The sequence below is a fragment of the Hetaerina americana genome, unplaced genomic scaffold (assembly GCF_022747635.1).
Source record: "Hetaerina americana unplaced genomic scaffold, ioHetAmer1.1.p SCAF_8, whole genome shotgun sequence".
Classification (NCBI taxonomy): Eukaryota; Metazoa; Arthropoda; class Insecta; order Odonata; family Calopterygidae; genus Hetaerina; species Hetaerina americana.
In genome coordinates, this window is record NW_027287427.1 from 19,308,736 (window position 1) to 19,329,663 (window position 20,928).

Below are 20,928 nucleotides of genomic sequence, written 5' to 3' on the forward strand. Positions count from 1 at the left end.
ATGTTCTTCACACCGAGCATTTATAAATTTGACAATGAATTCAGGTAACTTGAATCAATTGGTTGTTTCTCTTTTTTGGGAATTTGCAGCATTAAATCTATGGCAAAACAATTAAATTTCCTTATATGTGCAGCAAAGTATGATCCTTTATTTTGCCTTTCAATTTCTCATTACCATATGCTGCAGACACTATGTCGTCTAATGTCAAATTCTCTTCATTAGCTCAGTGACAGCACGAAGAGCGGTGGGCATATAGAGCGTAAATTCGTTAAGTTCTTTCTCATCTCTGTAGATTCTATTTATCTACAAATAAGTTTAGTGACCTTTAGGCCGATTCCGCTATCTTTTTTAACCTGGTAGGGTCTCGCTAGTCCGTCTCACTAGGCAAGAGCCAAGCATTCTACCCAAATCTAAGACGTGTTCCTTTAATGCTAACTACAGTTAACGACGTGAAGGAAGGGTTTGAATATTTTAATGATCATTAGGGCTGTGCAATGATAATTGCTCCTGGTATAGCCACCATGGGCAATGAAGTAAAAAGCAGGGGCTTGACGAAAGGTAGTCCGTGTAACAGGTTCCTTAGTGATACGGCTACAAATATGTCTGACCAAAGAGGAGCGGCCATTTTTGTGATGCTGTCATGGTAGAAACACAATTGAGGAAGGAAAACGTATCAATTAATAATCTCACGAAACAATTTTGTGCAAAACATGGGATAAAGGGTCTTGGTAACTACGGGACTCAGCCCGCAGGCCCGGGCCTCTGCCCGGCAGCGAGAAAGGCATGGATTCTGCGGTCGTCGCTACGCGAAACCCTCGCGAAATCGAATAAAAATTGGTACTAAAAATATACATAGGAGAGGAGGAAACCTGTCGGGGATTCCTGTAGCGATACTCATGGGGAAATATACAGCGGAGAGGAAGATAATCAGCAAGGGTTGCTAGAATCATTGAATTAAAAGGTTGGAAGTAACGTAGTGAACATAGAGCAGGTTGGCAACAGAGTAATGTTTTTGGCATCAAGGTCAGCCCGTGGAACTTGAATAGGAACTTCAGTGGAAGTAGAGATGAAAGCAGAGCCAAAAAAGTTGATTCTTATGTTAAATGCAAAAAATCAGTCATAGAGAGGAAGGAAAAGTGTGTACGATCAGCTAGAAGATACGATTGCGGGTGTCCCTGGAAGAATACATTTTGATGGGATTTCGAACAATCGGCTGGGCGAAGATTGGAGGAAGTTGGGGAATTATGGTTTAGGAACGAGACCGCAGGGAGAGTACAGTTGAGCTCGGAAGGATAAAGTCTTTTATCGTAAGCGTAAGGAATAGACTATAAAAGATCTAGAGAGGTATCAGTGAGACTATATTATTGATAGTCACAGATTTAGGAACAGTCTCCTGTATTTCACGAATCCTTCGTAGCTTGTATACACTGATATAATAATTTAGTGCTATTGAAGTTTAACGTCAAATTTAACAGGATAAAACAGGGAAAACCTACATGGAGAAAGAATATAGGAGCTTTAAACAGGATGAAGAAGAAGGTAGGCCAGGACGGAGTAGAAAAATTTATGATTGAAAATAGTAGACGACTCAAGTAGAAGAAATATAGGAGGAACATCTAAAAGAAGGGATATTGAAAGCCGCAAAGTTATAGATATTCTAAACAATAGTGACAGTGAATAGCAAAGTACAAGGAAGGCATGAATTACCGACGAGATGATTTGCAAGATGTACGAGAGAAGACAACATAAGAATGCGATAACAGATTTTGTTAAAGCGAAATAAAAGAGATAATTAATAAACTGAGGCGAGAAGCTGATAGGAAAAATAAAGAGCGGTGTAAGAAGCAGTGCGAGGATGTGAAGAGTTAACAGAGAAAGGTTGCGTCGGAAGAAGCTAGATGGAGCTAAAAACAAGAATGAAAGTAGGTGGGTAGTTCCTAAAATCAATTATATTTACCATTGATCAAGCTTAGTTAGCCAGTCAGTCAACGGCTGAGCATATTAAAACAGCGTGATAGATTAGAGAGTGAGAATCAATGGAAACAAGTTTATAACGTTTTTGAGATACCGGAGAGCTAGTTATTCATAAAAATTAGAGAGCATGAACTGTATTAGTTAGAACTATTTACCTTTTTGGAATAGTTTAGGCATATTAGCCTTTGCTAGGACCAGGGGATTAGTTTTAGGGACGTTTAATGAGGACGTTAAAAGTAATAACTTTACTTTTGATTGAATTTTTGTGTAGAATGTAAACTTAAAGCAAAGTTATAAAATTCAAATATGGAGAATGTTGGAAAAAATAAAAAGAAATGAAAAACAACGAGTACGATGGAACGTTGAAGTCTATGATAGAGGGGAAAATGTTAGACAGACGAGGCGATGATGTAATTAGGTGTGTCGGAAGGGATGAAGGAAAGCAGAAAGTATGTTGGATTTAATAAGAGTTTATAATGGGGTAGGATGTTTGGTTGTGGCTTGCTAGGCGAAGCTTAAAAATGTGGTTTGTCAGTGTTTATCCAAAACATGCCTTTAACGGTAGACTACCATATTAAAACCGCATGGTATCATGGTAAGCTAATAAATGGGAGAAAAAAGTAAAATTTAATGTTTTGACCAGTAAAAGTTATACGCAATCAAATATATATCAGATTTTTTGATCAGATTTTCCAGATTTTAATCAGATTTGTCAATCATATTTATCCGATACCCAAACGGAATAAATTCTTTCTCACCGACAAATGTTCGGCGTGAAATAAGACCAATACGTCTCAATTTTTCACAGTTTTTTAATTCTAATGGTTTTTAGCATATTGTTGTTTTACTTATGATTGTGCGAATTTATATGAAATCATTAGTTGACATGTTCTGTAATTTAAATTAACGGTCTCTTTTCAATGAAGTTTAATGTCCAATTCAGGAAATCCTTTTTTGAGTCCATATAGCAAAATGTTCTTTCCGCTCCTAAATTATTTACTTTAGTTTGTGTAAAAGGCTGCATGTATACATTTCAGATTGTTTATTGACAAGCATTATTTTCTTTGATCCAATTGCTTATCGTATTCCTGTAATTGCTTGTATATGTTGGATTGATTAGCTTGAGTAGTTTTGCCATCCGGAGAGAAAGACCTTTGCTGGGTTTTTAGCTCCTTTTGCACTCAAAGGTCATCTAAATCGCGTAGGTGTTTCACTTGAGGCCCCGTAGACACTTGATATTGACGTTTAATCTGTGGAGGCGTATTATCAACGATTTTATGATTTTTTTAGAAACGCTTAGTTTGCATTAAAAACCTTCCTGATAAATTACATCCTGTCATATCTTTGGAAATTCTTCGGTCTCTTAGACGCGGCTGTTCTCTTGCACTGACTATGAACTTTGGATAATATTTTTTTAACCTTGCAACGGTGAAAACTCCTTGGTAATTAGGGAAATAAGCATAGGGATTTTCATTTATAATGCAGATTATTCGTACGTTTTATATTCGCGAATCATTTCCGTCATTCAGTGCAGAAATGCAGTTAATGTGGAAAAGTTTTAATAGCGATAGTTTTATCACACTAGATTTGGTAAATGTATAAAAGTCTCATCGCATAAATTAAGATTCTTAAATTACACGATGTTGGTAATTTGTTTAAAGTGAAGTTGATCATTAAGGAGATAACCATTCAAGAAGTACGTTTGTCTTTCATCATAAGGGCCCATTTCTTAAGAAAAATTACGAGATTAATTCTAAACGACGGAACTTTTATGATTACAAATCATTTTAGGACACCATCATCAACCTTTCATTAGTTACTGCTAGTTACTATCTTATTACCTATCAAATTCGAATTGCGTCAATAAATTACTGAATTTATTTTGTTGCATGTATGTATAGTCGATATTTGGGAGAGGTATTTTTCCTAATTCAGGCGATCCTTTTCTTTTCTTCTAAGTGTAACAATGAAATATGCTTTTGTTGTAGTAATACCTGCTTCCTTATCACAACTTACTTTTCTAAGCAGTTTGATTTATTCGGAGCCGGGACATGAATAGTTCAACTCTAATCCGTCTAGAACACCTGAGTTTCGACGGGTAGTAATTTTGTTTCTAGAGTAATATCTGTTACCCCTTATCTTCTTGATAAATGGGCAGCTTGGGGCATTTAGCACCTCTACAACGCTCTAATTGTAGGCGATGGCTCTACAAACACACCAGACCTTTCCAGTGCTGATTTCGGGGGAGGATTAACCTTTGGGTTAACTTGCAGGCGCACCATTGGTTGGTTCAATCCGCCGTCTCCGGGGGGATTTACCTCCGGTCATTCATACTGAACGCTGAGGCGCTTCAATAATGCTGATCAATGACAAGAAATATGAGGGAGGCACTTCGCTAGTTATGAAAGGTTTTAATTAGAATCGTATATGAGGCTAGCGCTACTTATCATTTATACGTATTTCATTTAATTTAATTACATAGGCCTAAGATATCATGAATAATGATTGTAGTAAGTTCCGATGCCTACGTATCCGCGTTGATTTGTAAGCCAAAGTCACGTACGCTCAAAGCGTATTTATAAGTTAATGCTAGGATATTGGGTGGAAACTTATTTTTCAGAAAGCGATTGTTAAGGAAATTCTAACTGAAATGGAGATTCATTGATGGATTTCCAAGCATAAATACTATGATGGTATCTTTTTGAAGAAATTTAATTCTTTGAGAGCTAGTTGTGTTGTGCAACGTAGAAGGAGAGAGCTTGAAGGAAATTAATTCAACACATTGAGCAAGCGCGCAGTGAACACCAATAAAATTAATCGTAAATGAGGGACGCGATGGCATGCAAGACTTACCTGCATACTGAAGATACGTAGACTAGACCTTGGCACCATCCATCCCTGTTGAATACTACAACCCCGGCGTTATTATTAAGCCACACCAAGAATAGTGTTGCCAGGAAGCCAAGATCAGCGGTCGCCAATGCAGCCAAATAATAGCTGGAACTTCTCAGTCTTAAATGGGTATTTAGGAAAACCACACATGAAAGTAGGTTTCCTACAAGTCCTACTAAAATAATAAATGGGATGTAGTAAAGGTGAAAAAAGTCCAAGAGATCAAGCAATGGGTCACATTCGTCCTGCAGGCCCAGGGAAACCGCTTGGTTGCCAGCTTCCTCTCCGTGTTCACTCCCCACGAAAGTGTTCTCCGAGAAGGTCAGTGTCGTGGATGTTGAGGTTAGGTTAATGCCGCTTCCATTGGTCCCATATCTGTTTGCGTCCAACCAAACCTCGTCCGTTATCTCGCCACCTCGATTCCTTCCTCCGTTCACCACGTTCCCACCTATTCCCTTTAGCATTCCCTGGTCGCCGTGCTGGTGGTGATGGTGGTGGTGATGATGGGAGTGGTGGTGGTGCAAAAGGGTCAGGTTCATTAGTAAAGATTGAAATTTGCTCCATTTGGTGTTGCCATCGCGCACGGAGTTACCATCGGATCCTCGATCGCCAACGAGGGTTAGATTCGAAAATGCCATCGCTGCCGCCTCTAACTGGTCCAAGCTAGAAAGATCTAATACAGGTGTCATTTTCACTATATCCACACCTATTACTAGTCTCGGGCAATTAGTAGGGTTAAACGATTAGTGTTTCTACGTGAGGAAATTTGTGAGCAAATCGACCAGCTGCATGTAATGATTTTCATATGAAATGACGCGCTTCATGTTCTACCGAAACTCGAGAAAAAAGCCACACTGAAAAATTGGTAATCTATTTTAGAACTTTTTTGCGTCAATTATTCTTATAATTTCCATAAATATAACTTATAACACTTTTACGAATCCAAATTGTGTTGATAAAACACCTCGACAGATTTGTATCTCACCTTGTCAAATGAAATGCACGTACATTACATTATTCTCATAAAACACGAGCCCAACTCTAATGAATACTAAATATCATACAATGAAGAATACTTAAGGAGCATGCATGCTTGGCTTTCCAGCTCTTAAATCCATCCTAACACACTCATTACATTTTCTTGTATATTGAGGTACCTGGCGTTCTAATGCTATGTAGAATCCCTAACTTCATCGCATCTAAGATTCACTCCTATGAAACCACTCGGATCCGAATAAATCACTCTCCGCACGCGTCACTTGCGTAGATACTTTCCCCGATGATCCCCCCCTTATCCTCGCGCTCCTCTGGCGGGGATGATGCACTGACCGGGAGAGCCCTCCCTATCGGCCTCCCGCGTCCCGTATCGACGGCGGTGCAGCGTCCGTTCTCCGGCGGCCGTATCACCTGCGAGACAAACTTGCAGCGCGGAGACTGTTCCATTGAAAATGAGAGTGCGTAGAGAAGCGTCAGGCTTGCGAGGGGAGGGGGCAAGGGGAAAGGCGTGGGCGCCTCCTGAGCATGCGCACTGTGTCAAACGTCAACACTACTGGCACAGGCGCCCAAAGAATATCTCTGCTCCATCCCTTTGTCTTTTTCCCCACTTCCTGTGCTTTCTCTGCTCACTCCTCCCCACCAGTAACTCTCAGCGATCATTCCAGTTCTTAGCCGTACCAAATTAACGTCATGTTCCCTTTTGGTCTATTGAAGCATTCGCCCAGGAACGCAATATTTTCCTACGCAGGATTAATCCCCTAATGAGTTTCCAAATTTCACCAAACATTGAATACGAGTGTTGGGTAGGATTTATACTGGAGCAGGTGAATTTTTTAACGAATATTTGGCATGTAAAAAGTGATGTTCCTATTTATTATTCTATACTTAGCATAGGATAGAGTTATACTTGAATAAATAATGTATTAGAATTTTAATATTAAAAAAGTAAGTTGCCTTGAAAAGCTTTTCAGTACAAAATTGAATTCACTGACCATTTGCGAATTTGATAATTATTTAAATTTTCTTTTCGCATCTTTCAAAATAAATGAATAAAAACCTAATTAGCTTTCTAATAAAGGCAAATGCTATAAAAGTTCTAGTTTGACTAAATTTTTCATAGTTTTCCAGTAAATATTAAATTTTCATAATTTTCTCAGAAAGTAATTGTACAAGTAATTATCGGAGCACCAAGCATAATAGTTGAATAGCGTAATTTGAATCGGCTTCGCCGATTTTCGTTGTATGGTCAATCATTTTTATTGAGTAATTGACGTGTGGCTTCGAGATTTATTTTTATCAGTGAAATTTCTGTTGGAAATCGAGGCAGGAAGGGCTATAAAATTAAATTTCTTGCAAAATGGCAGCATAGTTGCATGCTTTAGAATTCGTGACTGGCATATGTAACAATAAATTTATGCCTTGTGTTAAAATTTGCAAAAGCATCTCATTTGTCTGCTTGTTTTTGGAGTTTGTCCAAATATATCGCAGCACGAGCGACAATAGACGGATTCTCGCACGAAGCACTAAAGAATTTCAAGCATGGACTATTGCTCAGTTAAAGAGACTTAGATTGGATTGTTGGACCGAAAGCCGAATTTTAAATAAACAAATAAATTTAAAATAAAACCTCATACAAAAAAATACGGATTACTTGTCATGTGCGTTTTAAGAACGCTATCAAACATCAAGATCAATCTGCATGGATTTTTTGCAATGGCACCCTCACTTTGCTCTCTTTACCGTTATATTTTCTTCTGAATCGGAGCAGGTAATCAACACCATCATGGCTCTAAAGAATTAAGTATGAAGTTTAAAGGCATACCTGTTCATCCTAAAAACGCAAGAGCATAGACTGAGTAGTTCATATTTGTTTACTGGGAGTTTTAGTACAAATACATGTTTACCTAAAGTTCCATTGAACCGGTAGTTCTTGGAAAATTTTTCAGTTGTGATCCCAAGTGATTCAGAGACCTACGGTATGAGGTAATAAGTTTTTTATGGGGCACTTCGCCAAAAACTATTGTAAATATCGAGGGTATACATCTACTTTCAAGAAAAAGATTGCCTTCTGATATGGAATTTTCATTTTGGATGGTACCCTCTATGCATTAAGCATCTTTTTTCCTACACCATGGGTATCTGAGAATTGTCAAATTCCATAAAATATATCGTTATTTTTTCTTTAGCTATTTTTTCTTAATTAAGGGCAATAACTTTTTGATCATAATTATTACTCAATAGATTGAATAAGCCTAACAAATTGGTAGGTTAATTTAATCTAGTGACTAAGATCACGCTTTAATATACTTTTGTTACTATTAGATTACATTTTGAATTTATTTTTCACTTCTAATATATCAGCTGGATATTTCTGTTTTCACTCAAGTGGTTTTCCGTTGAAGTAACACACTTTTATTATCATCGATAAAGCTTCGTCCTTGTACCTCATGGCCAGTTCAGCGTTTTTAACACCTAATACTTTATTGCTGTTGGAACAGGTAGCACTTGGCAAGAAATCTTGCCGCATCAGACACGTTTTACGAGCAATGGGTTGGCGCGTGTGATATTCCCCACTCTGGCATTCTTAATGCTGCTTTGGTTTGAGCACACCTTCACCGCTGGTAAAATTTGCATGCCGCACCTCAAAATGTTCCAACGGTCGAGTTCGAACTTGAAGAATACTATCTCTAAGTGGCATACCCGATGACCTTTCTTCCCCTAACCTTTCCCATTCTTGTTCTTGTAAGAGCTTGGAGTCACCTTTTTTTCCGTAGAAACTTTTGACAAATATAGCCGGTCAGCATTTTACTTCCTTTATTTCACCGACCAAGTCCTTATCTTTCCGGTCTGGAACATGCTCAAAATGAGCTATTCAAGAAAAAAAATATTTGTCTTTACTCTACATCGCTCTTATCAGCAACTTTCCTGGTAAAACGTTATTTGCAAAATTTATAATAAGAATAGGTACTATACATATTTGGACTTTTCATTTTAAAAGAATCATGGGAAGATATACTTAAATAGTAGTTAAATAGATTATGATTTAGGAACCACGATGCGTGGATAGAAAGATTAATTTTTTCTGCTTTTTGAGTTTTCTTATTGGAGAGCAATGATGAATAAAGAGCTATTTTTGTAATTCTTTGAATGTATTAACTATTGAAGGCTTTTCAAATATTGGGGGTTCAGAAAGAACATTTAGTGTATACCAAATGTAGCGGAAGACTTTCGTCCGCCATTTTTATAGATATGGCCAATTCGTGGGGTGAAAAATTTATACAAGTAAAGAAAACAGCATTGTAGTACCACCTCTATGCTAAGAGAATAAACATTTGTGCGCTATACCAATTATTAAGTGGTAAAAGCTAGAGCTTAAGCTCCAGAGGTCGTCGTGAAAGTCTAAACAATCCATTCCAAGTAAGTGGTCGTGAGAAATGTGGAGCAGCATCGGGAGTTGGAGCGGGAAAGGTGGCGTTCGTTTCGGATAAAGGTCGTTAGTTTAATTGGGAAATCAGAGATACGAAAACTGACCTGTCGTAGAGAAAATAAACGTATAAATTGGCCAGAACCTCACTGGTGGAGTTCATAATAGACCCTCTTAGATTTAAAGCTCTGGGAATAACGATCAAACAGTAAACGTTGAAAATATTTGAGAAAGAATTGGAGTATAGTCGGAGATTAAATTGGCAGTGAGTGGTTCAAAGTAATCGTTGATAATTTAAACTTAATTATAGAGAGCATGATATATTGCGCAGGATAAACTATTTAAAAACTTCATACTAGACTAATTAGCATAACAGCGCCTTACAATATAATTTACGCAGATTATGCTGATATTGGATTGTTACAGTACTCATTATCTGATAAACTTTTTATAAATTCATGCCAAAAGATTTTGCTATTTTCATTGTTTACTGATATAAGATATTGCTTTATTAACCTACCACAACTATTTTTATTGAGGGACGAACCCTGTGCTCCTTAGGCTTATAACTGAGAAATAAATTCTGCTTTCAAAATCATTTTAAAGTTAATTGGCTGTTCCCAATTAGGTTCTTTGAGATTAATTAACATGTTTCGGGTTTCTGAGGTTAAGAAGGTTCTTGCCGTATATGTCTTCCTGTAGATGCTCCGCATGGGATTTTTAGGTAAAGAACTAGATAACTCGAGAGCTTTGTTGCTATACCCTGCAAGTAAAGGCGTTATCAAGAGAGTAAAGTAATTATTTCAGGGCACATGTCATTTTCAACAAGGTAAAACAACTTTTAGCCATGTTTTCCTCAAGGAAACACAACTTTTTGGAATACTGAATGGTAGCACGTGATTAATGACAAGGCTACTAAAGCACTTTTTTGTTTACACGTTTAAGTAAGTTGATTGAAGTTAAACTTTTCATTTCAGCGATGAAGTGGCGGGGGTGGTAAAATTATCAAAGAATATTAATGTGACCAACTGATGAAAACTTTAACTATCAAATTTGCATGTTATCATAAAGAAAATTATCAGAGACTTTCTCTGGGACCATGACACCCGTGGATGTAAAATCAATTTTCCGTTTTTATTACTTACATCAAACGCCACATTTTACATGATTATTTGAATTTTCATCTATGAAAGGATTAGACAAGTAGAATAACATGTAGGTGTGTAATTAAAACATATTTGAACAAATAAAATAAAATGTAGCAATGAAAAGTTATAAAAAGTAACCCTTCTTTATTATAAAAATATTTAAGTACCATAATTGAGTAAAGTGGTCATATAAAGTTGCATAAATGTAATGGTAATAAGGGAAACCGCTGTAATGCAAATATTTATAGCAAAATATTGCATTAAGATGTAAGGAGCAGTTAAACACGTTTTAAATTCATTTACTAATTACCATCCATTGTTTGCCAAAATACAGCAGTGACTGCATGAAATTTTACTCTAGGTCCGACTCAATTTTCATCTACCAGCATTGTAATAAGTTCACAAATATGCTTCACGAAACACCGTTACAGACGTAATGATACATGGCCTTGCGGGCGTAATGATACATTTTCTAAATGGCAAGAAAACATTATGTACTTTTGATTTGTTGAAGGTGGGCACATTGCAGTATTTTAACTCCTTTTGATTCAGCCGTCAGTTTATGTTCTTTCCATAAGGTACCCTTAGCATGAAATGAATATTTCCTCTAGTTAAGCGTTACCAATATTGACCCTTTTGTTTCGAACTGTATTAATCTCACCGAGATGCATGTTTTCAAGCATAGTAGAACTGGAAATGCTAAATCATGCGAGGTTAGTTCCCTTTGACGTATTCTTTTCAATATTTTCTAACGAGAAATGTATAATTTTAATTAACTATGTGGATGGTTTCTTGATGAGCTCTAATTTCCAACATTTTATTGTTTTTATGCCTTTGATCATGATAGAAAGGACCAGTACACAGTTAAGTTAAACAGTCAAAAATATTTGGTTAAATCTCAAATCTGTGGAATTAAAAAAAATTTTTTTTGCTGATTCGTTTTAATTAACTTGATTTTGGGTACAGCATATTAGGCGGGGATAATACTGCTGAGGCAATTATTTTTCCCTATAAGAGTCTTTTTAGGGGTTCTTTTGGTTGAGAAATTAAGGTTTATAATTTTTTAGTGCCATACATTTTAGGTTCTGTATTTTGATAGTTCTAGTGTTATGCATGAGTCTTTATTATGAGCCTTAAAAAGTTACAATCAAATATTCTGTCTTTCTTCATGAAGCTTTATGTTCCTCATCTTTAGGCAAAACAGAACTTTTATGAGACCCATGAAGTTGATAAGGACAGAATTACGCCCAACTATTTAGCAAGAATATTTAGATTCCTTTATCCCATAGTCGGTTAAATCCTGTTTGTTTCACATGCACACGTGGTATATCCCGGAATAAGTATGGTTTTAGTTGTCAAAAAATGGCGCTCATGACGGATATTCTTAAAGCCTCCGAACTATTTATTCCTGTTGCGTTCATTTTTACTCCGTTACTGACTCTTTGTTCTTCCAAAGTTCGCGGAAAACTTCAGCGCCATTATATGTTTCTGTTAAATTTTCTTACTACTTCACCTCCATCCCTTTAACAGAATATGTAAAGAGCTCCATCGCCGTCTTGGATTCAGTCTGCGCGTGCTCCCTTTCTTTGCTGCGTTACTGCTTTCCATTCGCCTTCCAACCCCCCTCATTCCAGCTCAAGTTCCCAACTCCTTCTTTTTGTTTTGTTACCTTCCTTCTTCATCTTTTAATCCTCGATTCTGTCGTCCTGTGCCCTCTTTCTCTTACAGCTTATTGTTAACTTGCCCCTATATTACACAGGGTATTATAAGGGCAGGGCAATGTATAAAATTTTATAAATATATATATCATCGTTCTTGAAGAGTTTTCTGCTGATGCCTTGCAAATACTATTTCAAGGTGTCTGAAAAATTTTTTGTCTTGGCACTAAACATTTTGATTTTCATAATTTTTGAACTGTTTTAATCCGCAGTCAAGTGTTTGCAGGTAAAGACTCTACACACCACGGTTATCAACATTGTCCAAGAACAATAGATTTTTATTTATTCTTAAAAATGAGGTTTCCTGTATTTTGATAAAGGGTGAACACCAAACGAATCAATTGAAGATTGATATTGAGAATCAACTAGCAAAATAGGTGCCCATACAATACAACTTACTTTCAACTTGTCTGATTCAAACACAATCGGGGATGGTGTCATTCGAGAAATAATCGAATGATTTTGACTTTTCCATCACAAAGCTCTGAAAGTGATAGATTGAAAGAAGAAGAAGCAGGAAGATGGAGATTCACTCCCTTCTTACATCGAATATCCGCATCACTTTCTGGAACGTTGACGCTCAATCCTAATTCCTCACAACACGACCATTCTCATGCCCACAATAGACGTTACATCCCTCTACCCTTCCATTTCCTACAAAGAAGGCCTATAATCCCTGAAATATTACCTCTCCCTACGAGCCACGCCACATACCCCTTCCTCAAATTTCCTCATTGAATTGGCATAACTCGTCCTCGCTAAAAAAACTGCATTAAAATTTAACGACAAAATCTATTCACAAACAAAAGCACTGCAATGGCCACGCGTATGGCTCCAGCATACGCCAATCTTTTTATGAGAAAACTTGAACATACCTTCCTCCACCTAAAAACCCTTAAATCACTCTTCTTGGCCCGCTACATTGATGACATTTTCCTCCTTTGGTCCCACGGACGCGAAACTTTATCCTCCTTCATTTTCTCTCTCAAGTCCTCCTTCTCGGTATATTTGACTTAATCTACATCTGATTCGAATAAAACATTCCTAGATATCGACATTCCCCTCAGAACATTAAATTTAACACCTTAGTTCACATTAAACCGACCAAAAATTAACAATATCTTCATTGAAATTTCCCTACCTTCCCCTTCCATCCAGCGTTTCCAGCCCTTTCTCTTCCTCAGTTATGTCCTTCTCTTCCTTGAGAAAGGTGGCGTGAACCACCGAAAGTCGAGACCTAGTGAGTGTCCTTACTTTATTTGTGTTTTCCTGTGTTTTTGTCTCTGCCCACTAGTGTTAACTTCTTATGAATTATATATATGTATATGTGTGTATGTATGTGTATATATATATAATGAATAAGGATGAATTCATATTAGTTGATTAGCTAGATCACCGCCTGTCAGATACAATAAAAAAATAAAAGAAGTAAATGCCCATTATCTTTGTGAATTCGCATTTAAGCTGCAAAGATCACTTGGTTAACTAGCCATTTACTTGGTACCGTAATTAAGTTTATCTCAGATAAACCTGTTATCAGGAAAAAAACACCTGAAGTTACGCACGAAGTACCTGGAGTCGTTTGTACTCGGGTATTTCCATCACCAGTGCTCTGCTTGCCATAAAATTGCATTTTTACTTATCTTGGTTAAATTTCACCTTTTCATGCAGAGGTTTGACCTGAAAACTTGTGAAATTTCACAATGAACTGTGCTGTTTCATTAAAGGTCAACAGTCAGGTCATGTAATTTGACACGTAAGAGAAAACTTCGCAATGCGCCTTGTTCAATGGTTTTCAAGCCATATTTATAGTATGTTGTAGTTTAACTCTTTCTATCGACCAAAAGTGCTTTGATGAAATACAGGTACTACGTCGAAAGGCAAGTGCATTTTTATAAATGATGTCCTTGCAGCAAAAAATTAAACATGCTGAACTATTATGTAGCGTTAATTTACAAATGATTCAGAGAATCTTGAAATTTTAAAGTATAGATTAATCTGGCAAACTTCCGCGGATTTATTCTGAATTATATGGGTTGATCCTATATATATGGAAGTTATGATAATAATAAAATCATTCTATTTTGCAATTAATATTTTTAATGAAATTTTATAAGATGAGATCATTTCCATTCATACTTTTACAGCATCGCTGACAGCTAATATCTTGAAGTTTATGCCTAAGCGTTACATAATTTAATTGGCTGTGAGAAGTCCATTTTTACTCCAAAAATGCCATCAAACTGAGTCACATGGTCTTCCAGCGTAATTAACCCTTCCAAAACCGTTGGGCTAAATACTATTGAGCTTATTTTTTTCTTCTGTTGTATTTTTGTCACCGAAACAAAATCGTTGGTGAACGGTACTCTTTCTCGGAATAACCAGCGATGTCATCCTAAAAAAACATGAGATTAAATAATTTTAAAGAGCATCATGGTCGGGTTTTAGTAGCTTACCAAACAAAACGTAAATTTCAGTGAGGAAATATTAATAAGCCGAGTTCTCAGTCGCGGCCAACCTTAATGTCCAGTTACTGTATGCGGTGCAAAGATATTTATTATTCAATATCTAGTCAGGTTACAACGCTGATAAAGATTTTTCGTAAATTAATGTATAATGTTCCGGTACTTAGATTATTAAGTTGTTTATAAATACTTATTTAGGTGCAGTTTGCTCTATATTGGTCGAAAATTTAAGTTTCTATTGGTTGGAAGAATGGTTTATTTTTTAGGCTTATCAGTTTCACTGATGACCGACAATGAAATATTTTATCAAAAAGCATTTTTTACTCAAGCAAATTTCAATAAGAGCTTTTTAAGTTATTTACCTTGGTACTTCGTAATTCATCGCAACCATATGTTTTTAGAGAAACTCGTGCAGCGTTCCGAGCACTGGTTTGGATCACCGTGGACGAACTGGAAATCTGAAAAATAAGAGTTCTTTTTCGTGTTACAAAGGAAAGTATTTGATATTTTAGTGCCTTTTTCCCTTTTTTGCCGGTGACCTTATCCTCAACCCTACACATCCCCCCTTCAAATACCCAGGCTTTCGCGTGGATTATATCGACCAACGAGTTTATTTTATCCCGCGTTATCTTCATCCTTCAACTCTTAAAAAAATGAGAGGTGTTTCTTATTTTCGGGTCTCAGGCATGACTTATTTTTATATCACTCTTCCGCGATTCGTCATTTTGCATTTATATGTGCTCGTTCGGGTATTTATATATATATATATATGTCTGCGTGTATGTATATTTATCTATATGTGTGTGTGTGTGTATATATATATATATATATATATATATATATATATATATATATATATATATATATATATATGCATATGTATGTGCATACATTTATATATGTGTGTGTGTGCAAATACACACGCACACATGTATGTATTTTTAACCATACTCTTTGGTGGTCATGCTCCCTCCTACTTCTATTACAAAGGAGGCACGGCCGCCGAAATGTAATTGCCTCCTTTTCAGTATTTTCTAAGGCTCAATAATTTCGTATTTTAATTCTATATTATTTGTCACCTCTCTTGACAGTTTTCCATGTATATTTATAAACGCATTTAACCCAGGACAAATATAGATTTTAGCGCTTCGGGTACGAACCTCATTTGTTGTTGTGCTTTCGGATTAATCATCAGTACCAATTTGCAAAAAATGGTTTCAAAACTCGGAATAAAAATAGTTTTGTTATTTTTCTCCCAGTCCCCATTAGCGTAGCGTTTGGGGAGCATGATCCACTTGCCCCTTTCACTCTCTCCACTTCAGTTGCGGCCAGGGGTTAGGAACCTTGTTACGAACTCTTGTGGTAGATTAGGAACAAGGACACAGCGACAAATTCAAAGTTTAGACGAAGTTACATTTTCCTCGTGGTGTAACTGGTTAACGCAGCCTCCTGAATTGACCGAGATCAGTGTTTTGAAGTCCCGGCCCGAGCAAACTTCTTTCGGTGTGAAATCAATTGCTTGTATATTTCATCTTCCCCTCGAATAATCTGTCATTATTGTTTATTGTATCCATTCCCTCACCTTCGTGTCCTAATGCGCAATGAATATTTGCACTATTTGGCGGTGTTTCATACTTGAATACATAACCACTTAATGGTTTTGCCAGATATACAAGTATACAAAAGAAAATAACATATTTAAATAATTTTTGTTTTCCAAAGGGAATCGTTCTAATAGAAACGTTTGCTCCAGAAATCGTTATGAACTGTATTGTCGCAATTAAAGTGAAATAAACTGTATGTAGATTCAGATTAATTTGAGAAGTTTAACCTAGGTAATGGGAAGTGGTACGTTAAAGGGAGAATTTAGGATGAGCGGGAAAGGGTTAGAAAAGATTTGAGTATTTTGGGCAGCTATTAAGCCGGTGATTTTATAGAATTTGTCGAAACTTAATACTTTTTCAGTGACCTTCAATAACCTACGCCTATGTCTGCCGACGACAATCATTCAAGTAAGACCAATGATTCGAATATTCATAAGCTAGGGAAAGATACAATTTCATTAACATCTTCCGTGTCTTGTGACGATGAAGACAAATATGATTTTCTGTCGGTTAAATATCACTTAAATTACGTAATAAGAAGTTGCGATCTTCCAAAATAAAATAATGACTGAATGATTTGGCAGAATTCGCCTTAATAGACTGAATGATTTTTTCACTGTCAAATATTTTGCATTTGCCTTCACACCAGGCTGTGGTTTTGCTAATGTGAGTTACATACCAAAGTTTATATAAATCCATTTGAAATAATATAGATGTGAGACTTGAAAATACGCAGCATATTTTCTGGGGTAGTGAAAAACTGTTACGAAAAAACATATAGACTTGTGCATTATACTCTTGGTGTACTGTTGATAATGAAGTGGGATTATCAAAATCGATCAAGTGTGGAAAATTACAATGTATTTTAAATAATGAATTAATTCCATGAAGTAGCAGCGCCTATAATTCATTCTAACGTTGCACAGTTATTGAGGAAGAAAATAGAATAAAAGCGTTTGATTTGACAAAGAATATTGCAAATATATGAATATTGCGTTTTGTACGTGAAATAATTCTAGTGCTACAATTAGTGCAATTAGCAATACACGTAAGGAGAATATTCACAAGACTTAAGTGATAGGCTGCTAAACGAATAGATACATAACTTCCAAAATATAACAGAGACCGACACTATCACGTACTCGCATCGCGGGAAGCAACTGCCGTCTTGTTACGACGGGGTGTATTGCCATTCGCTCTGTTACGCGGTAATATCCGTTTTCAATTAGTTCACTTTATGAGGCCTCGTTCTAAATTCCTGAGGTGACGGATAAATATTTTGGATTAAAATTTGCATTGAATTTCAATGGCCACTATGGCATTGACGGAAATTCCCACATTGAGTCATTTTTATCGCTCTTGTTGATCCGAGACAGCTTTATATTCCTACCATGAATTTCTGTTACCTTTAATACCTTTATCCATCATCACATACCAAAAAACATCCGTACCCTCCGTTAAATCAGGTGAGAAGGTAGCATTGGATCAATTTTGGGGCCTGCCTCAATTTCCGGCCAAAATTGGAATTTCTGAGGTTCCTCAATTGGAACCATAATTTGAGTGCGCCAGAACTTGAGCGGTGCTGTTACTCCAATGGAATAGGTTTCCTTTTATTGGAAAATCAAATATTTATGAACGAATTTTTCGTGGAAAAGGTATCCTCGGTCAAGATTTCATAAAAATTGAAAATGTGATGATCGCGAAAGAATTGCTTTGCGCCAGAGGGCATTCTGAGAGGTAGTGAGGGAATAATAAAAGGATAATTGTTCATTCCCTTGACAGTTTGCGCTTTATATTATTCACCTCAATATCCATATATTACTGATTTTACCTCAGTATTTAGCATTGAAAAAGCAACAGTAAAACATGACAAATCCTAAATGTATTTCATATTATTTTTAAAATAAGTGCGATTTGTATATATATATATATATATATATATATATATATATATATATATATATATATATATATATAAGGAAAAGGGATAGGAACACACATAAAGGATTGAGGATTGGTACAGGCAGGGAGAGATGGGAGTGAGCTACAGGACTACGGTTAAGGGACAAGCAGAGGAAGCTATAACGTCCTGCAGGAGCTGTGATGTATATTAGAATCTAATATTGTTGGAACAGATTTAGTAATAGTGTAATCCGATTCTCGCATTTTCGCGGGAACCGACGCGAATTCAGATAATAATTTAGTACTAATAGAGTGTAACGTCGAATTCAAGAGCATAAAATAGAGGAGAAGGATGAGGAAATGAAAAGTTGAAGCATGTACGGGGATAAACCGGAATGCTTTTGGGGATAAATAAGAGTAACAAGGATGCTTTTAAAATATTTGAGTGAGGATAGGGTGATGGATAGACAGAAGAAAGAAAGGAACATTCCAAGACGGTGGTATCGGTAGTCGCAAACAAAATTACATGGACAGTTGCTTTATTAAATATTTATGTATTTTATTTATTTATTTGTCGACTTGATTGGGCGAGATTGAGACTCATTTAGACTTATCTTCCACCTAATCCCTCAACATTAGATTGAAGGCAATTACATACACTCAAGCCCTAGGTGGAGGAAAGTCCATCCAGCCGGAAGCGGCCTCTAAGTTTGCAGGCGAGGACGTAACCCCACCGCCACCGGGGCCGGCAGTATGAGGGCATTAAGAAGATAGGCGAAAGAATGAAATGGTATATTGTAAAAACAGAATTAGGAAGAAGGAAGAACAAATAGTTGAATAAAAAACTGAGGGAAGAAATTATAATGGCAAAAAAATCATGACGGGAGACTTCAGATTTGAAGAGTATGGAGAGTTTACGGAGGACGTGGGAAAAGTGCAAGCTGCACACAGAGGTGAAAGCAGTGGAAATAAGGAAGTGAGAAGGGAAAATCCGAACATTTTTATCAAATATGCGTCAGAAAAGTTATTAATTGTCCCAGGAAAGGGTCAAGGGAAATGGAAAGAAAAAATGGATAATCTCTATGGCAAGGATATAACACAACAGCAAATTTACATATAAAGTCCATCTCACGAGGGCAATTCCAGAAGTACCCGGCCCAACAAAGAAAACACCAAAATGTTGGAAAAAATATATTTATTTTTCAGCATAATTTCCTTTCAGCTCTATGCACATTTCTCAGCGATATTAAATAATTTCGATACCGTTTTTGAAATAAGAACTGTCTTGCTCCTCAAAATAGCCATTAACTGCCGACATACACTTCTTCACGGTTGAAAAATATTTGACCGCCGGGCCATCCATTTCTTTCAAGTTTGCGAACAGAAAATAATCCGAGAGGCCTAAATCTGGCGAATAGGGTGCATGAGGTAGCAATGCAAACTTAATTTAATGAATTTTGGCCATTGCAATTGCAGATTTGTGAGCTTTTGCTTGATTTCTTCGCTCAAACGTTGCAATAAGTTCGCTTAATACTCACCGTTGATTGTTTTTCCTTTTTCAAAATAGCCAATGAAAAATATCCCACGCGCATCCCAAAAAACCGACCCTGCAGATGAAACGGTCTTCGCCTTCTTTGAAGGTGGTTCTCCCATTTGAATCTATTGTTTTGATTGATCTCTTGCCTCGGGTGAAGTAATGGATTTCATCCATGGTTATGAAACGGCGCAAAAATTTTGCTTTGTTGTTTTGAAACTTTGATAAACACTCAATTGAAACATCTTCACGACACGTTTTTCTCGAGTGTGAGCTAATGCGGCACCCATCTGGCACACAGATTTCTCATGCCCAGATTTTCAGTAAATATGCGATATTCCACACTTTTTGAAATGCCTACTATGTCTGCTAGCTCGCGCACCTTCAGTCGACGATCGTCCAGTATCACTTAGTGGATTTTCTTCACTGTTTCTGGAGTCGTTACCTCGTTTGGTCGACCAATGCGATGCTCGTCTTGACAGCTCGTACGGCCTCGTTTAAACTCTGGTACCCAATATTTTAGCGTTGTAAACGAAGGAGCAGACTCACTCAGACTAGAATCCAGTTCAGCTTTTTTATTGGTCGGGCTGAGGCCTTTCAAATAAAAGTATTGTATCACATAACGGTGACCAATTCTCTCCATTTTTACAAATTCACTGAAAACGTTCATTATTGATGGCTGCCAAACAAATACTAAACAACATAGCGTTTTCAAACTTGAAATATGTGCTTTATAAATTGCATTATTTCTAATACAGTGGTATTTTTCCAACAACTACGGCCACATCTAGGTCAGGCCGGGTACTTCTGGGACCACCCTCGAATCTACTCCGATTTCCTCCGAAATATAATATAAAGAGATATGACGTAGATGAGAGGCATATTTCAAAAATAAATTAAAAGGTATTAATGGAATAGAAATCAAAAAGGTTCATTGGAATAGATAACATCCTTCCATGGCTACTTGGAAATTAGCTTTAAATAAAAAGGAGTATGGAAGGAAGAGTTAATAGTTTAATTGGAAGAATTTATGTGAAAGGAATTTGGCTGGAAGATTAGGTTAATAAATATGCCGGTGTTCAGCATATTCTCACACAAAGCCCACCTCATACGGAAATCTAAGTGGATGCGTGAATGAATTGGAAATTATACCTACTCTACCTGTAAGTCGGGATTTAGTATTACAAATCATTGTGCTCCTTAATCACTTTTTAACATAATTTCTATTGATTTCTGTTTAATGTGGTATGTTTATGGAAAACATTAAGAAA

At 36.6% G+C, this 20,928-nt stretch overlaps 2 protein-coding genes across 2 annotated transcripts in view; one reads left to right on the forward strand and one right to left on the reverse strand.

Annotated features, from left to right (window-relative positions):
* CNMaR (CNMamide Receptor) overlaps positions 1-6,280 on the reverse strand; it is a 66,821-nt gene extending 60,541 nt beyond the window's left edge. The window contains exon 1 of the mRNA XM_071596772.1: positions 4,828-6,280. Within this exon, the coding sequence (XP_071452873.1) occupies positions 4,828-5,555 (728 nt within the window). The 5' untranslated portion in view covers positions 5,556-6,280. The remainder of the gene's footprint in view (positions 1-4,827) is intronic.
* The window catches only part of LOC139697949 (dynein axonemal heavy chain 1-like), a 500,497-nt gene that overhangs the window by 126,538 nt on the left and 353,031 nt on the right, over positions 1-20,928 (forward strand). The gene's annotated exons all lie outside the window — the stretch shown is intronic.